This window comes from Copadichromis virginalis, linkage group LG17, assembly GCF_057382275.1.
Source record: "Copadichromis virginalis isolate Kocher_CV1m ecotype Utaka linkage group LG17, C_Virginalis_male_GT1.1, whole genome shotgun sequence".
Classification (NCBI taxonomy): domain Eukaryota; kingdom Metazoa; phylum Chordata; class Actinopteri; order Cichliformes; family Cichlidae; genus Copadichromis; species Copadichromis virginalis.
The window spans coordinates 12,891,932-12,912,605 of NC_140634.1; the positions used below are offsets into that span (position 1 = coordinate 12,891,932).

A 20,674-nucleotide genomic window follows, 5' to 3' on the forward strand; every position below is an offset into this window, starting at 1 on the left:
CCAGCTGATAAAAAAGTGTGAGGAGTAACAGAGAGAGGGGGAGGGAGGAGAGGTGTTATGTGTTATTTAGGATATTGTTGTGATTCAGTGGTTTTCAGCTGTCTTACTTGGCGTAAGGAATATGTGTAATACAAGTAGATATATAACAGAAGTACATGTGTAATGGTTTGACTGCCTTCAAACACTTGTGATCAGTCATTTATCTCCAGTTATGGAAGATGCTAGAAATCCATCACAAATTAATCCAAAAAAGATCCACAATTATAATCAAATGTAGGGAAAAACCCTTTTCTCTAAAGAAGTCTTAATTTTAAACTTTATATCTCAAATCTAGTAAAAGTATCCCTGTAAATACTATACAATTTCAATTAGGTTTTGTCTGAACACAGTGTGCAACACCCAACTGCAGCTCAGCCACTAATATATTCTTCACATAGCGAAATAAAAAGTAAGTTGTAAAATGCAGTTTTATAATTGCATGTAATTACATTTGCCCATGGATAAATGAATACCTACATTTAGAGCAGAGAAAGCTACAGTAGTGCTCATGCATCTGGCCCAAAACAAGGCCCGAAAGGGGAGGTGTGAGGATAGGTAAATTTGAGTTCGGAAAAGTTAGGAAAAATGTAGTTGAAGTGAATCAATACAATACATCTTCATGTAACAGGGGGCTATAAACAAGTCACAAAACGTGTTATAGTTTAGTTATTAGCTAGTGTTTATTGGTGAGTTAGTAGAAAATATGGTTATTTGTAATTTTATTACAAATATGCAATGATTTGTGTTTGAACCGCCTGTCTGTGTGGAGTTTCCATGTTTTCTGTGATGAATGTAGTTTTAGTGTTATTTGACAAAAACTGTAGTTAGAGCGCAAAAGAAACAAATGTTTACACAGAACTACATTGTCCTGTGGAAAAAATATACCACACGATTCAGGAGTTTGTAGAACTTCCTTTTTTTCTCCATGACTTTATCAGTCTGCCATGTCTACACAGCACTGTTTAACTTTATTAAGGTTTGGATGGACCTTTTTTTGATGCACAGCTCCCTTAAGGTTGCATGACACCATCTCAGTTGAGTTGAGGTCTTTACGTTGAGTTGGGATTGTTTTGCATTAGCCGATTCCAATCAAACCACGCTCTCAAACAGACGGCCGGACATTTAGCTCTAGAATAGTTTGGTATACAATACAGAGGAGTTCAATGACAAGGCCAAATCATCACTGCCTCCATCACTGTGTTTCACAGGTGGTATTTGCATTTATATCATGTGTTTGGTTTTCACCAAATGTGGTGCTTTGAATTGTGGCTGAACATCTCCACTTTGGCCTTGTGTCCAGCAAACATCGTTCCAGAAGTCCTGTGTTTTGTTCACGTGCAACTTGAGGCTTTTCTCCTGGCAACCCTTCCAAATATCCCATTCAGTCCCCGTTCAGTCTTTTAGTAATTTTACTGTCATCAACTTTAACATTTAAGATCTAGAGACCTGTAGAGTTTGAGATGGAGCTCTTCTGGGGTTTTTTCAGCTTTCCTGAGTATTGCATGGTCTGACTTTGAGTGAGTTTAGAGTGAAGATTATATAGCATACACCTGTATGCTTTATACATGCTTATACAGAGGCGCAAAGAGAAAGCTATTTTAACAGCTGTTATTAATGTATATCTTTTGCTGCAATCCCCCAAAGACACTGAAGATCAGTTTGGAGCTCCAGAACTTTCCAGAGCAATAATATTGCATGGAAAGAGCTGGTATATGGATTTAAACCATGAAACAATTTCTCCGTCACCTTCAATTTCCTCACCATGTCTCAGTGTACATTATCACTAAATGGTGGATTGGTGTTGTTGCTCACTTAGGCCAGGAACTTTTCAAACCCAGTGTTGTCAGTGGAGTAGCCTGGTGTTCACTTATCCCCCCCCCCCCCCCCCCCCCCCCCACACACACACACACACACACACACACACACACAGTCAATTCATTTTCTGTAGTTGGTGTATAGATATGATCTTACACCTGCAGTATCTTCTAGTGAAATCCTCAGCAAAAATTTGTCACTTATGACAAAATGGTTTCGACCTGTGTATTCTTGTGTCGGTGTGTCGTGATTACTCCACAAAGCCCCGCAGGCATGACCGTGGTAAGGTCTGTTGCCATGTTTACGAGCATGTTTATGTTTGCAAGGTAGGAGTGACTGATTGGTGGTACATGTCTGCAGGGCAGATCACGATATTCGGGGAAAAGTAGAATGAAGTGCGTTTTATCATTGCTTGTACATGTACTCTTATCCAATGCTAAAAGAATGGGGTATGTAAATACACCTGTCTGAATACTTGTATTCAAATAGCAGCTAATTTGATGCCAGTATCACTGGCATCACTCTTGTTACCATTTCACAGACAGCCAAGGTGGAACTGGAACTTCGTGGCTCTATTCCAGAACTTTCAAACCGTTCTGTTGACAGCAAAGCCGTCGAAGGCCAACCCTGAGTGTTCAACCCTAACTGAATGTGGGTGCGAAAAGAGAACCAAGAAATCTTGTCTAAAGCTGTATGACTGGACGGTAGCCAAAAATTTAGGTTGGTGTAGTGTCCAACTCTACTCCAAAGCCTCCCAAAAACAATATATATAGCAGCAAATGAGGGTATTAGGTCCACTTGAAGTTACGTTTTATCCTATGGACATTTTTAGGTTGGTTACATGATTGAATCAACTAGTTAATACTTTTCTAATTAAGACTCTCAGTATACATAAGTCATGCTTTGTCCTTATCATAGTATCATGGTGACGATGAATCGATCGATGTGTCCTTCTTTTGATAAAGCACTGTGCAGCATCGTAAAAGGCCATCTGATGCATTCTTGCCAGTGTTACTACAGTAGTTATATAACATGCAGGGAAAATTTTGGTTACGTGTTTCTTGTCTTGGCAGTGTGTGAAAACTAGCTTAATAAAACCATAAGCTGATTGCTCTGGTGTCGATACCCTTCAGATTTCGAGTATTTTAATGCCGGCGGAAGGCCGGAGTGAACGTGGCCACCACCTGTTCGCAACAATAGCTTCCAAACAAAACGATGCAGAGAGAAAGGGGAGCGAGAGAGAGGCAGATGGGAGTGCCACGAGGCAGACTGGGACTTTCCAGACTCGTCTGCATAAATCCTGAATTTGACAGTCAATCGTCAACTCAGAGTCTACCTGCCCTGACACACGCTGTCACAGCACGTATCTGTCCACACGTGCTCTAGCCACCCTCCCACATCTCCATCTGTCTCTTTCACATCCACCTGATCTGTGTACTTGTATTTGTTCATTGCCATAGCTGCAGCAACAATTGCACCAACTCAATAGAAGACGCCTGTAATTAGACAGAAAAATGTAGAGATTGAGATATGATCATAATGATGAGTGAACATCAGTGGGATGGGGGATTAGTGGGTAAATGCATGTCGTGCCATGTACGGATACCTGATTTGAAAAATTAATATGAACATTGCTTTTTCTTTAAAGTACTTACAATTATGTCTTAAGTACTCGTAAAGTAGATCAACACTTCAGTGCTACACCTCATGTTCTATAAAAGAAGGACCTGAGTAAATGAGGTATAAAATCTATTTTGAGAGCATGCTCGTGCAATTCATTCTCCACATGAAAGGAAGCTGTCATAAAACATAAAACGAGTTTCACCAACCCTTTTCTTTCCATCTTTACTGGAGGACCGTGCCATTTTCAACCTGATGAACGCTCTTTATCACCAGCTACAAATGAAACAAGTTATGCTCTTCATCTTGTGATACTGATACTTTAGAGCAGCTGTCATGCAGAGTTGTTTTTGGAGTGCGTTCCTTTTTTCCCCAGAAGCTTGATACTAATTTAGGGACTTCACCTGTATATTAGTTACAGACTGGTTTTCGAGAGAAAAATGCTTCCCCCCCCCCCCCCCCCCCCCCCCCCATAGTTTACAAGTGCCGTGTGGTTGCCTGTTGGTTTTGGTTGTAAGGAACGACTGTTATTCCGAAGATGAATGGTCTCCATGCCTGGTTTGTAAAATAGTGAGCGTTTGCAAACAAATTAGCTGTCTTTGCAGGTATGGAAGTAACATTTGAGCTTTTATACTGAAAAATATTGAAATACTGCTAAATGTAAAGCAGTATTTGGGGTGGCTGCAGCTCAGGAGGTAGAGCAGGTCATCTACTAATCGAAAGGTTGATGGTTCGTTCCCTGGCTGTTCCAGTCTGTATGCCAAATATCCTTGAGCAAGATGCTAAACCCCAAGTTGCTCTCTAATGTTTCCATCAGAGAGTGAATGTTAGAAAGAAAGCACTTAGGCATAGAAAAAAGTGGTTGCATAAATGAGGCGTGCTGTGAGTGCTCAGGTAGAATAGAAAAGCACTGTATAACAACCAGTCCATTTAATATGGAGATGTCACTATAAAATTAGATGTCGATTTCAGTTTTGCAGTTTTGTATTAAATTACGTCACTTTTTAAAAATGTTTTCTATTCTGTCTTCGATTCCCTCCTAACGTTTCTAAAAAAAAACCTTGTGTAAACAACGTGAAGCATACAAACTATGCTTTTTTTTTTTTTTTTAGCAGCTCATGCTGAACCAAGGCCCTATTAATATGCACAGTATTTGTATTTCCTTCAGGTGCACTTAGACAAGCTGAAAGCTTTGATCTGTGTGTCTAAATTAAGTCTTAAACCCATAAATGTTGGTCACAAGGGAATTCTTGGCATAAAGTAGATATGTTTGTCTGTACTGTGCTGTTTGAGGATTACTAACATTCTCATGTTTGCAAGCGGTGAGCACGTTACTTTTGGAGGTTTGCATAACAGGTTCTCGTACCTGTAGTTTTACCTGATCGTTGATCATCTTCCTGAGAGAAAACAGCAGAGCAAAGAGCGAACACGTTCCAGCCTGATGATGCAATGCCATGCATCCGCGCCTTTGTCTCTTGCTGTTCACTTTGTGTATCTTACTCTCCCGGCATTTTTCACCTCTATTGTGTCTACGTTTTGGGGAAAGGCGAATTGGCACAGAGAAAAGGGGGGAAAAAAATAGCACTTTTGTTTTTCTAGCAGGTGTGTGTGTTTATACACAGACAGAGTCGCACAAAAAGACAGGACTAGAGGTGGAGGCGTTTCTCTCAAGTTTTATCACAACACATGATGAGGGCTCTGTTTGGAGAGCGTTTGGGGCCGCATACAGCAACAGTAGCTTAGGCTACCGTCACAAGATTACGCAATCATGGAAAACTGTGCAGTAATTTCAAATGATTTTATGATACAACAACACCACTTCAGTGCTGTCTGAATGACAACTGAACAATTTATTGTGAAGATTAGTGTTGATTTTTCACCATCATTATCATAAATTTCTGGAGTTTTGACCAGAAGTAGTGATTTATATCTCCAACACTTTGATGCTTTTTTTCCCCCCACGATTTTGTTCCACTGCAGTTCTTCATCTGTCATGCTTTCTTCTCTTTACACACGATGTCACAACCCTAGTTTTGCTTGGCTCATAGAAAGTTTCAATATTGCTGTATTTATTTCTAAGGATGTAAGCATTACATCTTTAAGTGCCAATGGTGATAATGAAATAAACAATCAAATGAAATGGTAATGAAACTGCTAAGAGCTGAAACAAACTGCTCAAGAGAAGCTAGACTTTGACTCCTGCCTTTACTCATCCATGTCATGAGGTGTCTTTGAAGCTAATTTGACCATTGGACAAATGCTGCTGTTTAAACAGTAGGCAGGGCGAGTACTTTTTGTTATATAGGTGTATTTGTGCAGACATTTGCGCTATAAAAAGAGTGACCGGACTGTAGCAGTCGGGGATCGAACCAACCTCCTGACTACTAGATGACCTGCTTTGCATCCTGAGCCATAGCCACTGTTTAAATATTTAATCTACCTATAGCACTATGTGGGAGTAAAATACATGTCATGCTTCTCCAGAGAGTTTCTTATCCTGTGGATGAACTCCAACTCTGCTGTCTTGGACTGCATTGGGCTCAGCAGCCTCACTGAGCTTAGTGCAGAAGCACATGAATCAGTTTTTTACCGATTCCACGGTTGCAGGTTCAGGTTACAGTGGATCTTCACATTAGGTGAAGAATTACCTTCAGCAGCAGTCCAAGATGGTGCAACTGGAGTATGTTCCTCTATGGAGAAGCAGCTGAATGATATCAAACAGCCTGGTCTATAATCCAGCTAATAATGGGGAAAAAGGTAGAGGGGGACTGAGACTGGCCTGTAAGAATGAGGGGACTGTTTACATGTAAAATGATTGTGGATGGAGGGAAACAATTGCTAAAATTAGCCACCAGCTATTATTATAAACACTGAGAGGAAGAAGCACTCCATCAAGACTTTGTGTTTCCGTGCAAAAGGATGTTTCTATGGAGTAGTGGCTTCGTAAAGCTGATGATGGTAGTTTAAAGCACTGTAATTGATCTGTTTGTCAGAACATGGGTCTCCAGGTCACTCTCTCTCCCTCTTCCTCTCCCTCTGCTGGAGGGAATTTAGCCTGTTTGTCTTTGCTCTGTTAACACACGACTGCTCTAATTTCAGTTGGCCTGTAATGTGATGAGTAAAGGTGTAATTGATTGTGGTTTCTCTCCACAAACCCCCACCCATATTTATCACCATGTACACACACACACGCACGCACGCACACACACACTTTCTCTCTCTACTGTTTCTCCTTCTCTCCACTCATGCTTCATACCGGCCTCTCCTTCTCTCTGTTCTCTCCACCTCCAAGGCATTGGAGTGATTTTCTTTATTTGGTTGCTTGCAGTTAGAAGCGATGTATCACACTGTCAGCGTGTGAGAATGCTGTCCACTCATGGTGACTTTCACTTATTTTTACTGTTGTCTCTGGAATATAATATATTTGTGTTTCCTCCAGATAATCCGGCTTCCAAAGATATGATATGAGGTTACTTGGTGATTCTAAAGTGATCATGGAGGTGAGGTAAATGAAGTCTTTAAAGTATACAGACTATAGTGCTGCATCAGCGTATGGTTAAAATGTAAGTTATGGTTAAAGCACTTTTGAGTGAACAAAGCCTTGTTTAAATGCCAGTATATTACATTACTTGCATTATGGTAGAAAAGCTGCCATTTGTCAAGTCACAAAGAAGTGGATTATTGAATATAGATAAAGTTGGTAACACGCATCTAGCCTAGTTTATGCTAAGGGCCAATCAAAGCGCTGTAAGTTTGTGATTGCTTGCATGATGAACATGCCAGCACAGATCACCCACCCAAACACATTATGTGTGAATCTCCCCATGTCCTACATTTTATTTAAATACACACACAGAAACAACAACACCACCATCACCACCACCACCACTACTACTACTGCTATTACTGCTACTACTACTTCTTCTTATAGTTGGGCCTGGATCAGGTGACTCTGAACCTGATATAATTATCCAGGTGATGTCAAATTGGTTTGGTCTTTAGTGTGGTTTGCTTTTTTAAAATTTTTTATTCTATTGTACTAATAATGAACAATGTTGTGATGATATAAAACTACTAACATTTCAAATCTATATTCTCCATGTGTGTAAAAAATTAAGTAAATGATACAAAGTTATTGATATTTTTATTTTAAATTGTTGAGTGATGGATGTGTTCCTGGATTTGTAAATGGACAATGGAACTTTACATGCTTCCTCCACTGTTGTGTATATATGTATGTATATAAGGCCTTGCAGGTATGCAGAAAGGCCACGGCTGAATAAATGTAGCTCATATATATAAATACATATACATATACATCTGTCAAGACACACGCCAACACTCTGTTATACGTGAGTGCGCACACACCTACACGTCTGGAGTCACATTCCCGAGTCTGAAGCACACATTTCAACAAACCTTGTATGAGCAGGAAAGAAATGAAACCACCAAATACTGCAAATATATCCTGGACAGTTAGAAGCTTTTTAAACGGGATATTTGTTTGGCTGTGGACCCCCAATGCTGACAGGGCCTGGCTCGCTTCCCAGAAAGAACAATATCTGCCAGGTCGACTGAGGGGCCCAGAAGCAACCCCCTACCCCCACCCCCCACAGAACACACACACATATAGCAATGTACACAAACGTCTGGCCTTTAAAGCATCAGCGCTCAGGCTGTGCCTTACATAATGACAGAGAATGGAGGCATTAGGGCAATTTGTTTGATTTAAGCTGTCAAGGCATCCTGGACCCTGCCCCTCTCAGCTGGTTTTGATACAAGGTGTGTGTGTGTGTGTGTGTGTGTGTGTGTGTGTGTGTGTGTGTGTGTGTGTGTGTGTGTGTGTGTGTGCACACGCACTCACCACAACCTTGCACACAAAGTAGGTCTTAGAAAATATGGCTTACAAGGTCGAAGTAGTGTGAGCAGGTACTTCTCTATGGTGTGCACGTTAACATCATTTACCCTTTTGCATTTTTATTCCTTTTGTTGTGCTTAAGTTTTCATTTTTGTGTGTTTGTGTAGTCTCCAAGGTGGAGGGGAAGCCCCGTAAAAGTGTCTTGATATCTTCTTGGATTTGCTCCCGATTCATATTTTCAGTATATTTATCTGTCTCGTCATTATGATTGTCCAGATTTACAAAGAAAGCCCCTCTATTGCTCTTCATAACGTTTACTCTTTCTCTGCACTAAAGCAGCTCTTCTGGGAGCTTTGCATATCCAAATCTGAATCTGAACACAGAACGTCCTTTTAGTTCCAAGTCTCACTATTCAGCAGCCATCATAAAGTGCCTCTGGGCACTTATTTGGAAGCAACCCCCAAAAGGTTGATTCTGTTCATCTGGACGTCACTCATCCAAGTGATTTCTTCAGTCTCACCTGACTGCAGGTTTCCCCAATCTTATAAACAGTACATTTGCACAATGGCTGAAACTAGCACCACTGAATGAACAATGGGCTGTGAGGTCAGTTCCTTAATCATTAATATGTAAATTGTCATGACTATTGATCAGCAACCACTGATCAATGGCCATAAGTACCACTGACAGAGAGTTGGGGAATGGCTGCAATCACAGCTTTGCAGATGGTGAAAGATGTACCTTTAGGCCCTCTCTTCGATTCAGAGATGGTCTTTGCCTTTTCATGTAAATGGCCTCCTTGACTCCGCGCTCAAACCAGCGTTCCTCCCTGTCCAGGATGTGTACATCCTCATCCTTGAAAGAGTGGCCTGTAGGTGTAAATAGACTTTGCCTGATAGAATTTCATTTCATTTTAGTTGTCATTGGGACATAAAAATTGTATGCATGGAATCACCAATCTGATCTCATGAAAAGTGCTTAAAATGTTTCAAAACTTTTTCCCTCTTAAATCTTATGTCTCATATAGATGTTTTTTCTTATAATGTCCCTGTCTTTTTGTGCTCTTTTATGCTACTGTGCAAACTCAGTTCTTTGTTTGTTGCTTCGAGGAGTTGAGCTTGTTTTGTAATTTCTTAAAGGGCTCATAAGTAACACTTTTCCAGGCTTTTAAGTGTCCAATGCTTTGAGCACTGGCTGCTTTTGTTAAATTTGTAGACTGATAAAGGTCAAGCTGTAGTTGGCTACAAAAACACTGCAGTATTTAGTCAAATATTCCTCTGTGCAAAGTGGATATCATACAATGCCTTAAAGTTGTTATGATCATAAAATTCATCTTTTGTTGTCAGTGTCAAAGAGAAAAGTATTGAACTGGACCATCTGACGCTTCAGTTTTTGCTATTATTCTGTCCACTTGATGTCCTTGTCAACGAGGGTAACTGAAAATGTCATTATACAATGTACAGTATGCGTCCTCTCACTTTTTCTTGTAAATGATGTAAATATAACCAAATGCCAGAATGCAAAGTCAAAGCGTGAGTGAAGCGTCACAGGTAATTACACTGAGTTGTGGAGTGTAATTGAACCTGATCAAACCTGCTCACTGCTTGTGTTTCTGTGAGTGTGTCTATATGTAAGTGTGTATGCCCTGTGAGTGGAATAGAGGCCCAGTGTTCCGAGATCCCGTTTTAAATAAGGGGTCTTTATCCGGCCGTGTGTGCAGCACTGGTGTGAAAGCACTAAAGGGCCAAAGCGTTTCCTCCATACAGACCTGGCTCATGCCACTCACTCCAGGTGTGGTGACCACTAACTGGCACGCTTTTAACCATCACGCTTGATTTGGAGCCTGAGGCCAACCTGGCACACACACACACACACACACACACACACACACACACACACACACACACACACAGAAACATGCATGCGCACAGCCATTTCTAATTTAAACTTAATTTCCCCCCAAGTCTTTGTTAAGTCCCCTGCTTTTGGCTTTTCATATTGGAAACAGGAATTCTGGGAGATGGAGTACAACACTGCATGGGTGTCATGGTGTATGAAGGGTGACCTGTGATATGATGTTGTGTACGTTTATGTCACAGTTTCCTCTTTGGTTGTATACCTGAGTTACAAAAGTATTTCTCTGGTATTTTCTTTTTCAAAGTTTGACTGATTAAAAAAGAAAATCTTTCCGGTTATAAATCTAAGGTCACACTGGCGAAAAATTAAAAAAAAAGACTTGACCCCAAATATTATATCCAAAGTTGACAGCTCCTTTGTACAGTCAACCAAAAATGCAAATCAGTTTCTATTAGAAGCAGTTTTTCCACTAAGTTGCTTTAATGACGTGTCATTTTTCCTTTCTCTTTCTCTCTCTTTTCAAGATCTCCTTTGACTTGGCTGAGTACACAGCTAATGTGGACGGTGTAGGCACGCTGCGCCTCCTGGATGCCATAAAGACATGTGGTCTCACCAACAGTGTCAAGTTCTACCAGGCATCCACCAGTGAGCTGTATGGCAAAGTCCAGGAGATCCCTCAGAAGGAGACCACTCCCTTTTACCCCCGCTCACCTTACGGTAAGACTCATGTGCAGATGGACATCCACATTAACACACACAAGGATTTCCTTACTTTCTCTACCTCTCACCATTTGTCAGACACTTGTACTTGGCCTTGTAAGGGCATACAAACAGAGATTACTTGATGCCTCTTCTCCACTTTTTCTTGAACTCTCTCTCTCTCTCTCTCTTTCTCTAGGAGTGCGTGTATGTGTGTGCATGTGTGTGAGTGAATGAATAGAGGGGGCTTCAGTTCTTAGACTGCGTTTGAGCTCTACACACACCCCGAGGCCAGCCGTCTGACTTGGAGTAGCTCTCGTTTTAACAAAGACACCTTTATATCCACAGCACTCAACACTGACTTTCAATGCATGCAACGTACGGACACACACACACACACACACACACACACACACACACACACACGCCGTACGTGTGTCTTTCATATTCTATGTTGTCTAAATGGTCTCTTCACTGACACTTTCCGCATCTGTCAGCACTCAGTCTGAAGCTGCATGGGAGGTGCATACCATCTCAAGAAGGGCTGCACCTTTATTAATTAGACTCAAGGAAGGGGAGGCGGTGGTCACCATGGTGACCTCCCTTCACCTCCAGTTGTACATCCTGACCTATGGCTTAATCAACAGGCTCCTCCCTTCATTTGCCTTGTTTCTTCTACTCGTCGTAGGAGAAGGGAGGAGGAAAATGGGGAGAACTTTCTGTACAAGCCTGCTTTTACTCAATCAGCAGGAATCTGCACTTCAAGCTCTTGATTTCAAAATATGATCCATGCGTGTTGTATTCCATGAAATGTAGCTTGTCTTTTAGAGGAGATCAGGTCTCTGTTTATAAGATTCACTCTATATATCTTTTTATTCTGACTTGTTATGCAAATAAAGTGTAGAAAAGTATCCAAAGAATAAAAATGGCTTTATGTTTTCCTGAAGTGACATTTCCTTCCATAAATTTAATTTAAATTGATATAAAATTGATACTGATTATTTTTCCCTCTGCCCTCAGGAGCTGCTAAACTCTATGCCTACTGGATTGTGGTGAACTTCCGAGAGGCCTACAACATGTTTGCTGTCAACGGGATCCTCTTTAACCATGAAAGTCCGAGGAGAGGTAAGTGACAAGCACCACAATCCACCACTACAGTGCAAAAGTTTTGAGCTTTCTTTGTATTTTTTCTCAAAAAGTGGGAAATGGGTCCAGTGTTTTATTAAAATGTGCAGAAATGTACATGGAATGCAATGAATAAGGTAAAAAGAGTTTGTAGTCTTTTGTTCTGTTCTTGCTATAAATATTTATATTAAAACTCTAATTTAACTCACTCGGATGAGTGACGAAACGTTTTTCCCACTCTAAACGCTATGTCCAAATGAACAGAATCAACCATTGTGTGTTTGTTCTAACCAGGTAAGCTTTAACTGGATTGGTAATGAGTTTGGGATCATTGTCATGCTGAAAATCTGAAGTTGTTGACAATCAAATGCGTTCATGACTTCCTGCTTTAGATTTCATCAGAGATTTCACATTTGGATTCATCACTCCATCAGACCTGTTGCCACTGATTTTGGGGCTATTTCCTGTGTAGTTTTTGGCAAACCTCAGTCTTTTCACGTTTCCATTCCTTAAGTGTGGCTTCTTCCTTCTTTTGACCCCCAGCTTCCCAGCTTCATCAAATTTTTAAGGACACCCTGCACACACTTCAGCGTAATGGCTCTTTAGGATCTCTGTTGGTGGAAAAATACTATTTTATGTCTGTCAGTTTTTCTTTAGATTCAGCTAAAGAAATTGGAATTTTTGTTTTGTGAAAGGCGACAAAGTGGCTAAAGATACAATTTCAATTTGTTTCTTTGCTAAGTTGTCTGTTACGTGTTTCAAACAAAATAGGACAAGAAAGTCCAACTGAAAAACAAAACATGAAGAAATAACATTTGGCTCAAGACCTTTGCACAATACAGTACCGCATCCCTTGTAGCGTTTTCTGTAAACAATGTTCAGTCCCCAAAAAATATAGTCCTAAAGTAAAGTTGTACTTTCATAGTTTACCTTCTTTATATTGAAAGAGTCATCTTGAGTTTATATAGAACAGTATTGTAGTAAATGGCTGATTGATTAACAGCAATTGTCACATCAAAAACACGACGTCACTCCTCTTACCTAAGTAAGATGTTGGGCCAACAAAAAGGCAGCAGAACCGATGGTGAGCCATTGTTGGATTGTGTAAAAAGCTTGAATTACATGCTCTATATAAAGCCATATTCATTCACCGTGCAGCCAGGTTTCCTAACCACCTGACACACACTGTTGCACACATTCTGACACATAGTGAGTGGGTTGTAGTTGCATTTTTAATATGTGCTCTGAGTCCTGAGGGTCGCAGGCACTGGTTTAACGCGATTTACACGCCACTGCGACTCCAAATGAATACCACATGACTGCAGCCCCAGCACCATGCCCAGGTCAGCTGCTCAGGTGTTTATGATTTATTCCCTAATGAAGGCCCTGGCCACGACCTCAACCGAGGTCGGGGGTCATCCAGTAAACCCTAATGGGTTACCGCAGATAGATAAGTGTGGGAACTGGTGTAGGTTACAGCCAGTTCAGCAATGATGGCGTGCTCACCACTGGGGTCTTGTAATGGTGAATTAGTTGATATTGTTGAAACTGAAACGGTGTGTTGTGTGAGTAGAAGGAATTGGCTGAATGAGAGCAAGACGGATGGATAAATAGTGCTGAAGAAAAATGTTATTAATGAAGCAAAAAACAAAAAAAATTGCCTCTGGCTCAGACCTCTGAAGATAGTTATTCCATGGACATCATTTTAAAATACACTTCCGGGTGACAAACATAACCATCTGTTAAAGCCTAAAATATGAAGACTTTTGAATTGTGAATTAAAGACATTTATGTGAACATCCTGTGCCGCGTCCTTTCTTACACACATGCATAATAACCTTATAAGGACAAAACTCGGTGCTCTCCTTGTGAACACACTGTGAGCCTTTTTGTTCATGGTCAGCTTTCTCGCCTGCTTCGCTCATTCTGCCTCTATCTTCCCATTCTTTCCACACACACTCCTTTCCCCTGTCCTTCTCCGTCTTGCTTTATCCCATGCCGTTCGCCTCCCTTCCCCACAGTCAGCATTTTCTGCAGCGGGCCACTGGGTTTACTTCTGCCACTTCTATTCTAGTCAAACTTATGGCTGTTGTTGCTCATAAAGCAGGAACGCAGTGCTGTGATGTGGCCAGATGTCCCACGGCTGCCTTGCACAACCCAGTGTGGAGCATGTGTTGGCTGGATCGGCCAGTGTTTACCCAGGCCCCCGGGGCCCGCCGTGACCCCGCCGCTGCCACATTGAGGGGGCGTCTGGCTGTGCACTGTGTCACTCACAGGAGGGCTGCTGTTTGGGGGAAACTGGTGCTTTGAGCTGCAAAACACCCCCCCCCCCCACCCCCCCCGGCATATTTTATCACTGTCCAAGGGTAAGGCTGTACTGTCAGTCACTGGTGTGAAATACCTAACTGCTAAACTGATTAAATGGGAACTGAGAAAGTAAATGTAGCCAGAATGTAGGGTTCAGGGAATTAACCATAGTGCAAAAGTAACTAGTTCCATTACAGTGTTACCTTTTTGAAGTCAGCTTATCCTGAAGTTGTGCAGCCCACTATATTATTGCATTGCGAGTTCATATTGGTGGCATTCCCTCCACGACATGAGCAATAGGTTTTATGATTTACCTTCAAGCAACAGCTTTACCAAAAGAAGCCAGGCCATTAGTATCACTCCAGAAAAAATAATGCAAATATTTCTACAATCTAATAGCCGTCTTTTCTCTCATCACACTAGGTGACCTTAACCACAACAAAAGGAACAGCAGAATGTGCTGACCTGTTTAACATTAATGGACTGGTTGTTTAAAAAAGTATCTAAGTACCTGATGACTTTGTTGCAGAATATCATATTACTCATCACAGAAACAATAATCTGAGCATTGTAAGGCACCGCTTTGTGTCACGCTACAGCTAACACTGCAGTGTGAGGCATTATATAGATGTTTTTACTGTATTATAGTTTCTGGATAAATATAGAAATGACCATCCAGAGAAAGATATAAGAGAAAACTTCTTGACAGTTAGGCTGACAATTAAAACATAAAACCAGCAGATGTTTCAGCTGTCAGGTCCCCCTCCTGTGAAACCAGCTCCAAGTTGAGATTTGAGAAACAGACATTCTCACTGTTTTTAAGATTAGGCTTAAAACATTTTTGATAAAGCATATAATTTCTTGTGTTTATACTCCACTCTGCACGTAAATCATTGTTATTGTTAATCTCTCTTCCACAGTGTGTCTTTTATTCTGTCTCCTCTCCCAGAGCCTGTTTCTGCTGGAGCTTTCTTCCTGTTAAAAGGGAGTTTTTCCTTCCCGCTGTTGCCAAGTGCTTGTTCATAGGGGGCCGTGTGATTGTTTGGGCTGTCTCTGTATTATTGCAGGGTCTTTACCTTACAATGTGAAATACCTTGACACCACTGCTTTTGTGACTTGCACTATATAAATAAAATGGAACTGAATAAAATCCACTGAAATCAGTGCATGTCAATTAGATTTCCCAGTGATTTTAAAAATTGCACCACAGATCGCCAGAGGAATTTTGCATTACTCTCTTGCTTGCAGGCACACCCTTCTGAAAACGTCTGTAGAATTTTATAGAACTGCCTTAACTTGTTAATTCACTCATGGGAGAAAGGGGGAAAAAAGATTGCTCATTATTTGCATGTAACTCCTCCTGTTCTTTACAAACATCGTGCATGTCTGAATAAATTTCTCACTAATGAGGTCAAGGATGTCAATTTCACTGGCTCTGACATCACCACTACCCCACCTCGCCTCCCACGCACAGGAAACACGGTGAGGTCATTGTCCCAGATTACTATTGCATCTGTGTGCATTTGTGTTTGAGAAACAAATAGACGTTTGCTTTGATGAGGATTTTTTTCCTTTTAACAACCTTTACCGAGTCTCCCTTTAAAGGCGTCTGACCGAACAGTGTCCTGTCTTGTTCACTAGACAGTGTGCCGCGATGTGTCACACAGGACAATGAATGCTGGGAGTGGCTGGAGAGTTTTGATCAGATGCCCTGCCTCTCTGGAGCACTATGCAAAGGAGTTCTGTGTCTTATGACGCTCAGAATGATTTAATCCCTGCAGGAATGCATTTCTGGTTTCTCTTACCATTTCTGTAAACACCAAACTGTTCTGCCAACAAACAGACGCTTACCATTGTCCTGCAGCAAAAGGCTGGAATCAAACAGTCGGGGAAGAAAAAATAACCTGATGGAAATCCAGCGTGAAACAAAGCAAACAGAGGTCTGCATCTGCCAGGTGGTTCTCACCGCAGCTTGCCCCTTTCTGGTTATCCTAGTTATTAGCCATAACAAACAATCAGCATACTGCCTCTGAAGAGAGGGAATTAACACTCACAGGGATGCTAAATGGATTCCATAGATAGTTTGACATGTGAGACTGTGAAGTACTTCAATCTCTTGAACAGCACGATCAGCAGTGAAACCTGTGCAAACAGCCAGTCGCATGCTTATTTGTTCAGCGTATTCAACAAACACTGAATCCCTCAGAATCCAGTTTTGACAGCAGCAGGCGAAACCTTTGTTTGGTTTTTAGTTATTAATAGTGTGTTGGTGTAAGGCTGTGCAGTAAATCACTATAGTAATATTGCTTCGTGTGTGTATGTACACAGTTCATACTACTAGCCAACAACAGTTGGAGGCTGATCCTTTGGTTTATTTGGGGAAGTCCCATCCATCTCTCCTCCCTCAGTGCTCTGTGGTTCATGCTTGGCAGTATAGAATAATATACTGTTATGTTAGGCGAGAACAGCAGTTAGCATTTGGGAAGTTGAAATGGTACTGCCAAAATCAATGCTACCCCTTAAAAACATACATATACAACGGCTCAGCCCCTACATGCCTTGGATTCATCTTTCCCCCTTTCGTTGAGATTGAGCTCAAAAGGTCAGATCGCATAATAGGTTTGTAAGACGATATGTTTTCCGTTTATTGGAAAGGCTGTTTTCAAAGAAAATCTTAAGATGGGAACGACTGGGTCAGTGGACATCAAGGGGATTAGGCAGTATCTTTTGAGCCGGAGCAGCCACTTTTCAGTTTAGGGTCTTTGATTTCATTGGTAGTGTTGAGAGTGGGCTGAATGAAAGCAGCCTAAACATCAGCTGAACTATGGCCAGGTGAGGATCAGTGTTTAAATCTTCGAAGCAAAACTGATGACAGACTCGTCTCTAGCCTTCACACCTCCTACAGGCCTGTGCTATTTAGCCACAAAGGTGCTTCCCCTATTGCCTCAGTTGGTTTCAGATGTGTCACGTGGTCATGGAGGTTTCTACCTTCACTCATCCCCATCGCCGCCCTCAAATTGCTATTTGTTATCCCAGATCACCATGGTAGCCAAGAATCTTGTTGACTGAGGTGCTTGCTTTGAGTGGCATAATTGCACCACAAGTCGAGGGCACCGCCACTGCTCTCCCAACCTTTGCCAAGGCCCATCAAGGCCCTGCAGCAGGACGAGCAAACCTCAAGATGTCAGTCTGCACTATTTTAATTTAGTCAAACTACTGGATGCCGCCATCTTTATTTTAGACCCTGGGTTCAACAGTGTGGAGGCGGTGCTCTTAGTGTTAAAACTCAAGGACAACATGTATCATAAACTCCTCTCTCACTTTCTCCTTTTCTTTCTCCACACGATTTTTCACACTCCATTCATTTAGTTGCATTACACCCAGTTTTAAAAAGAAATTGTGCCTTTTTTGCTCGTTGTCTTTGACTTCTCAATCCTCCAGCTCCATTCCCAAATCTTCTTGCACCACATTTCTTTCTCTCTGCACCCTCCCTGTCAGTTGAGTCAGCCCAGAACGAGGGCAGCAGTCTGTCAGGTGTGAATAGACGCTATGTTGGCGGAGCTGAGCTCATGACCTGTCTTGGATGTAATGCAAATATTCTCCCTCGGCTGAGGCTCCAGAGATCAGTCAGAATGTGAATTGTGCAATAACAGTGATGGCAGACACTGACAGGTCTTTGGTCTGGGTGGAATTTGGCCAACCCCCCCGACCCAGGGAAGATTCCTCCTGCGAAATCACTCAGTGCTCGTGCAAGTCAGGTATTTTGTTCATAACTCGGCAGAGATAAAGAAGATGGGTATGGAATGAGTAGGCATTCGTTTTGAAGTAAATACGGCTAGTGAGTTGATCTAAATCCGAAAATGTCTGGGAGTGGAGATAGATATTAAGGGTTACATTTTTCACTTGAAATCTACCAGAAATCCTTTGACTCCCCAAGGCCATTTCTCAAAGACGGAGTGGGATTATGGGATTTGCAGTTCTGGTTGAATTCCAAAACAGGTGTGTAAACCCTGTGTTGAGGTAACTGAAGAGTTTCTATGACAACGCTGCGGCAATCCGAATTAGGTTTCGGCTATTTTTTCTTTTTCCACCTCCGAAACGTGGCCAGTTCAGACAGGCTCATGACAGAAATGACTCACCTGTCAAACACCTAGGGAAAAAGCTGGAATGAGTTTGTGCTTTAACTTTTTGAGGGGGAAATAGTATTTTTTTTTTTTAATCATCTCTGTCTTTTATACACTGTTACTGTGGTGGATACTCTCATTAAACATGACAAAAGTGAGTTCAGCATGTGTACTAATTACTCTGAGCCAAGCGTGCAGGCTCCAGACTACGTTTCAGACCGTTTTTTTTCCAATAATCAGATCACTTCCTATGAACAAGCACTTGGCGACAGTGAGAAGGAAAAACTCCCTTTTGACAGGAAGAAACCTCCAGCAGAACCAGACTCATGGAGGTCTGGCCATCTGCCACAACCCGTTGTGGGTGAGGGGAGGAGACAGGACAAAAGACACATTGTAGAAGAGAGCCAGAGATTAATAATAACCATTTAATAAATGCAGAGTGGATTATAAACACAGAGAGTGAAAAGAGGTGGCTGAAGAAATAACACTCAGTGCATCATGGGAAGCCACCAGCAAGCCTAGGCCTATTAGAATGTAACTAATAGCTCTTTTTCACTAGTCCCTGCTCTTGTCGGCTCAGCTCGACTTGACTTGGTTTTTATGGCTTTCCATTAGGTGAAAGTACCTGGTTTAAGGCATATTTAAGCACCTACTTGGCTGGAGTTCCAAGCAATGTGGCATCAACTGATGAGTCATGAGAGCATCTCCCTTACGAAAAATCAAAACCGCAATTGTTGAAACCTGGCAATAAGGGAACTGACTAACAATGGAGTCTGACAAAAAGCCATTCACTGAGCATCTGTTATACCAACTGCTAGCCGTCCTCCATTATCCACATATTTTGTGTGCGACTTTGGCCCATGTTGATATAATGAACCCACACACATTAGGGTGATTGTAATTGAAAACATCCAAAACAGAGTTCAGTGGAGCTGCATTAAGTCGAGCCTAGTAGGTACTAGAGATGGCACGATACCACTTTTTTATGTCCGATACCGATACCGATATCATAAATTTGGATATCTGCCGATACCGATATGAATCCGATATAGTGTTTTTTAATCAACAAAACTGTTTTTTAAAATATCTTGCTGCATTTTGCAAGTCTGCAAGTTCATACTCAAGTTTAAAACAACAACTACACTAAAGCTATTCTGTTATACCTGTATACAAAAAAAATATTTCATAGTTCAGCAATACTGATCAATCTAATAAACTTAAACCTGCACCATCCTCCCTATTCTGGTATTTTAAAGAGTACTTAGCGTAAATATTAAGCAACCTAACTAATAGGGTTCCAACTCCCAGCAACAACAAAAATAAATAAATAAAAAATAGGGAACCACCCCTCACGCGCCACCTCATGATGCTTAATCGACGTAATCAACCTTAATTTGATGCAGTGTGAAAAAAAAATGCACAGAAATCAATTTTTTTTCAAGAAATATTAAATAGATTCAACATCTTTCTTCAACAAAATTGCAGACTGCACAGATGGTACCTTCCCAAAGTAAAAAGTACTATAGTTTACTAGGGTATATATATTAGACTTAATAGTCACTATATACAGTAATTGACTTCTATTCATTTTACATCAAATTAAAACTTTGGGTGTCAGATAATTATTTATTAAAAGCTCGACATTTTAAATGAGAATAAGAAAGAAAAGTATGTCTTTGTGCCCCCTTTTCCCTGTTCATGCCCTATTGGCCCCCCTGGCTAAACTTTGCTAGATCCGCCCCTGCACAGTTACAGCCGTCAGCTACGTAGAAAAAGATCCTGAGTAGAAAGTAATAATAAATAAATTCTAACAACAGCTGATCAAGCTTAAACGTTCTGCTGTTGTTCAGCCGCTGGTTTGCTCTTTCTGGTGCAAAGTGGACCAAAAACAAACAAGAGAGACAGACTCCCGACAGAAAAGCCGATCAGCTGATCAGTTTCACGATTGAAGTAGCAGCCGGAGAGCGAGAGGCAGTCGCTTGTTAAGCTTAACGCAGGAATGCTTTACAAACATTCAGAGATGGACTTACACACTTGCTTTACTTCTCTCGGGGATAACTTTGTCGGAGATGAAATGCCAGGTTGCTAGCGAAGCTCCACATGCTATCCAGACCACGACAGGTCCCGCATGCCACAGCCACTGCTCCGACGTGCTAACGTTCTGAGGTGAGTTACAGCGTGTTGCAAGTTTTGTGAGGTGCTTTCGTGATATTTAATGGATCGGATTACA

The 20,674-nt window shown here is 41.4% G+C and overlaps 1 protein-coding gene across 1 annotated transcript in view; it reads left to right on the forward strand.

Moving 5' to 3' along the window:
• Positions 1 to 20,674, forward strand: part of gmds (GDP-mannose 4,6-dehydratase) — a 200,959-nt gene that overhangs the window by 57,920 nt on the left and 122,365 nt on the right. The window contains exons 5-6 of the mRNA XM_085436239.1: positions 10,714 to 10,906; positions 11,909 to 12,013. Coding sequence (XP_085292365.1) covers positions 10,714 to 10,906; positions 11,909 to 12,013 — 298 coding nt within the window. The remainder of the gene's footprint in view (positions 1 to 10,713; positions 10,907 to 11,908; positions 12,014 to 20,674) is intronic.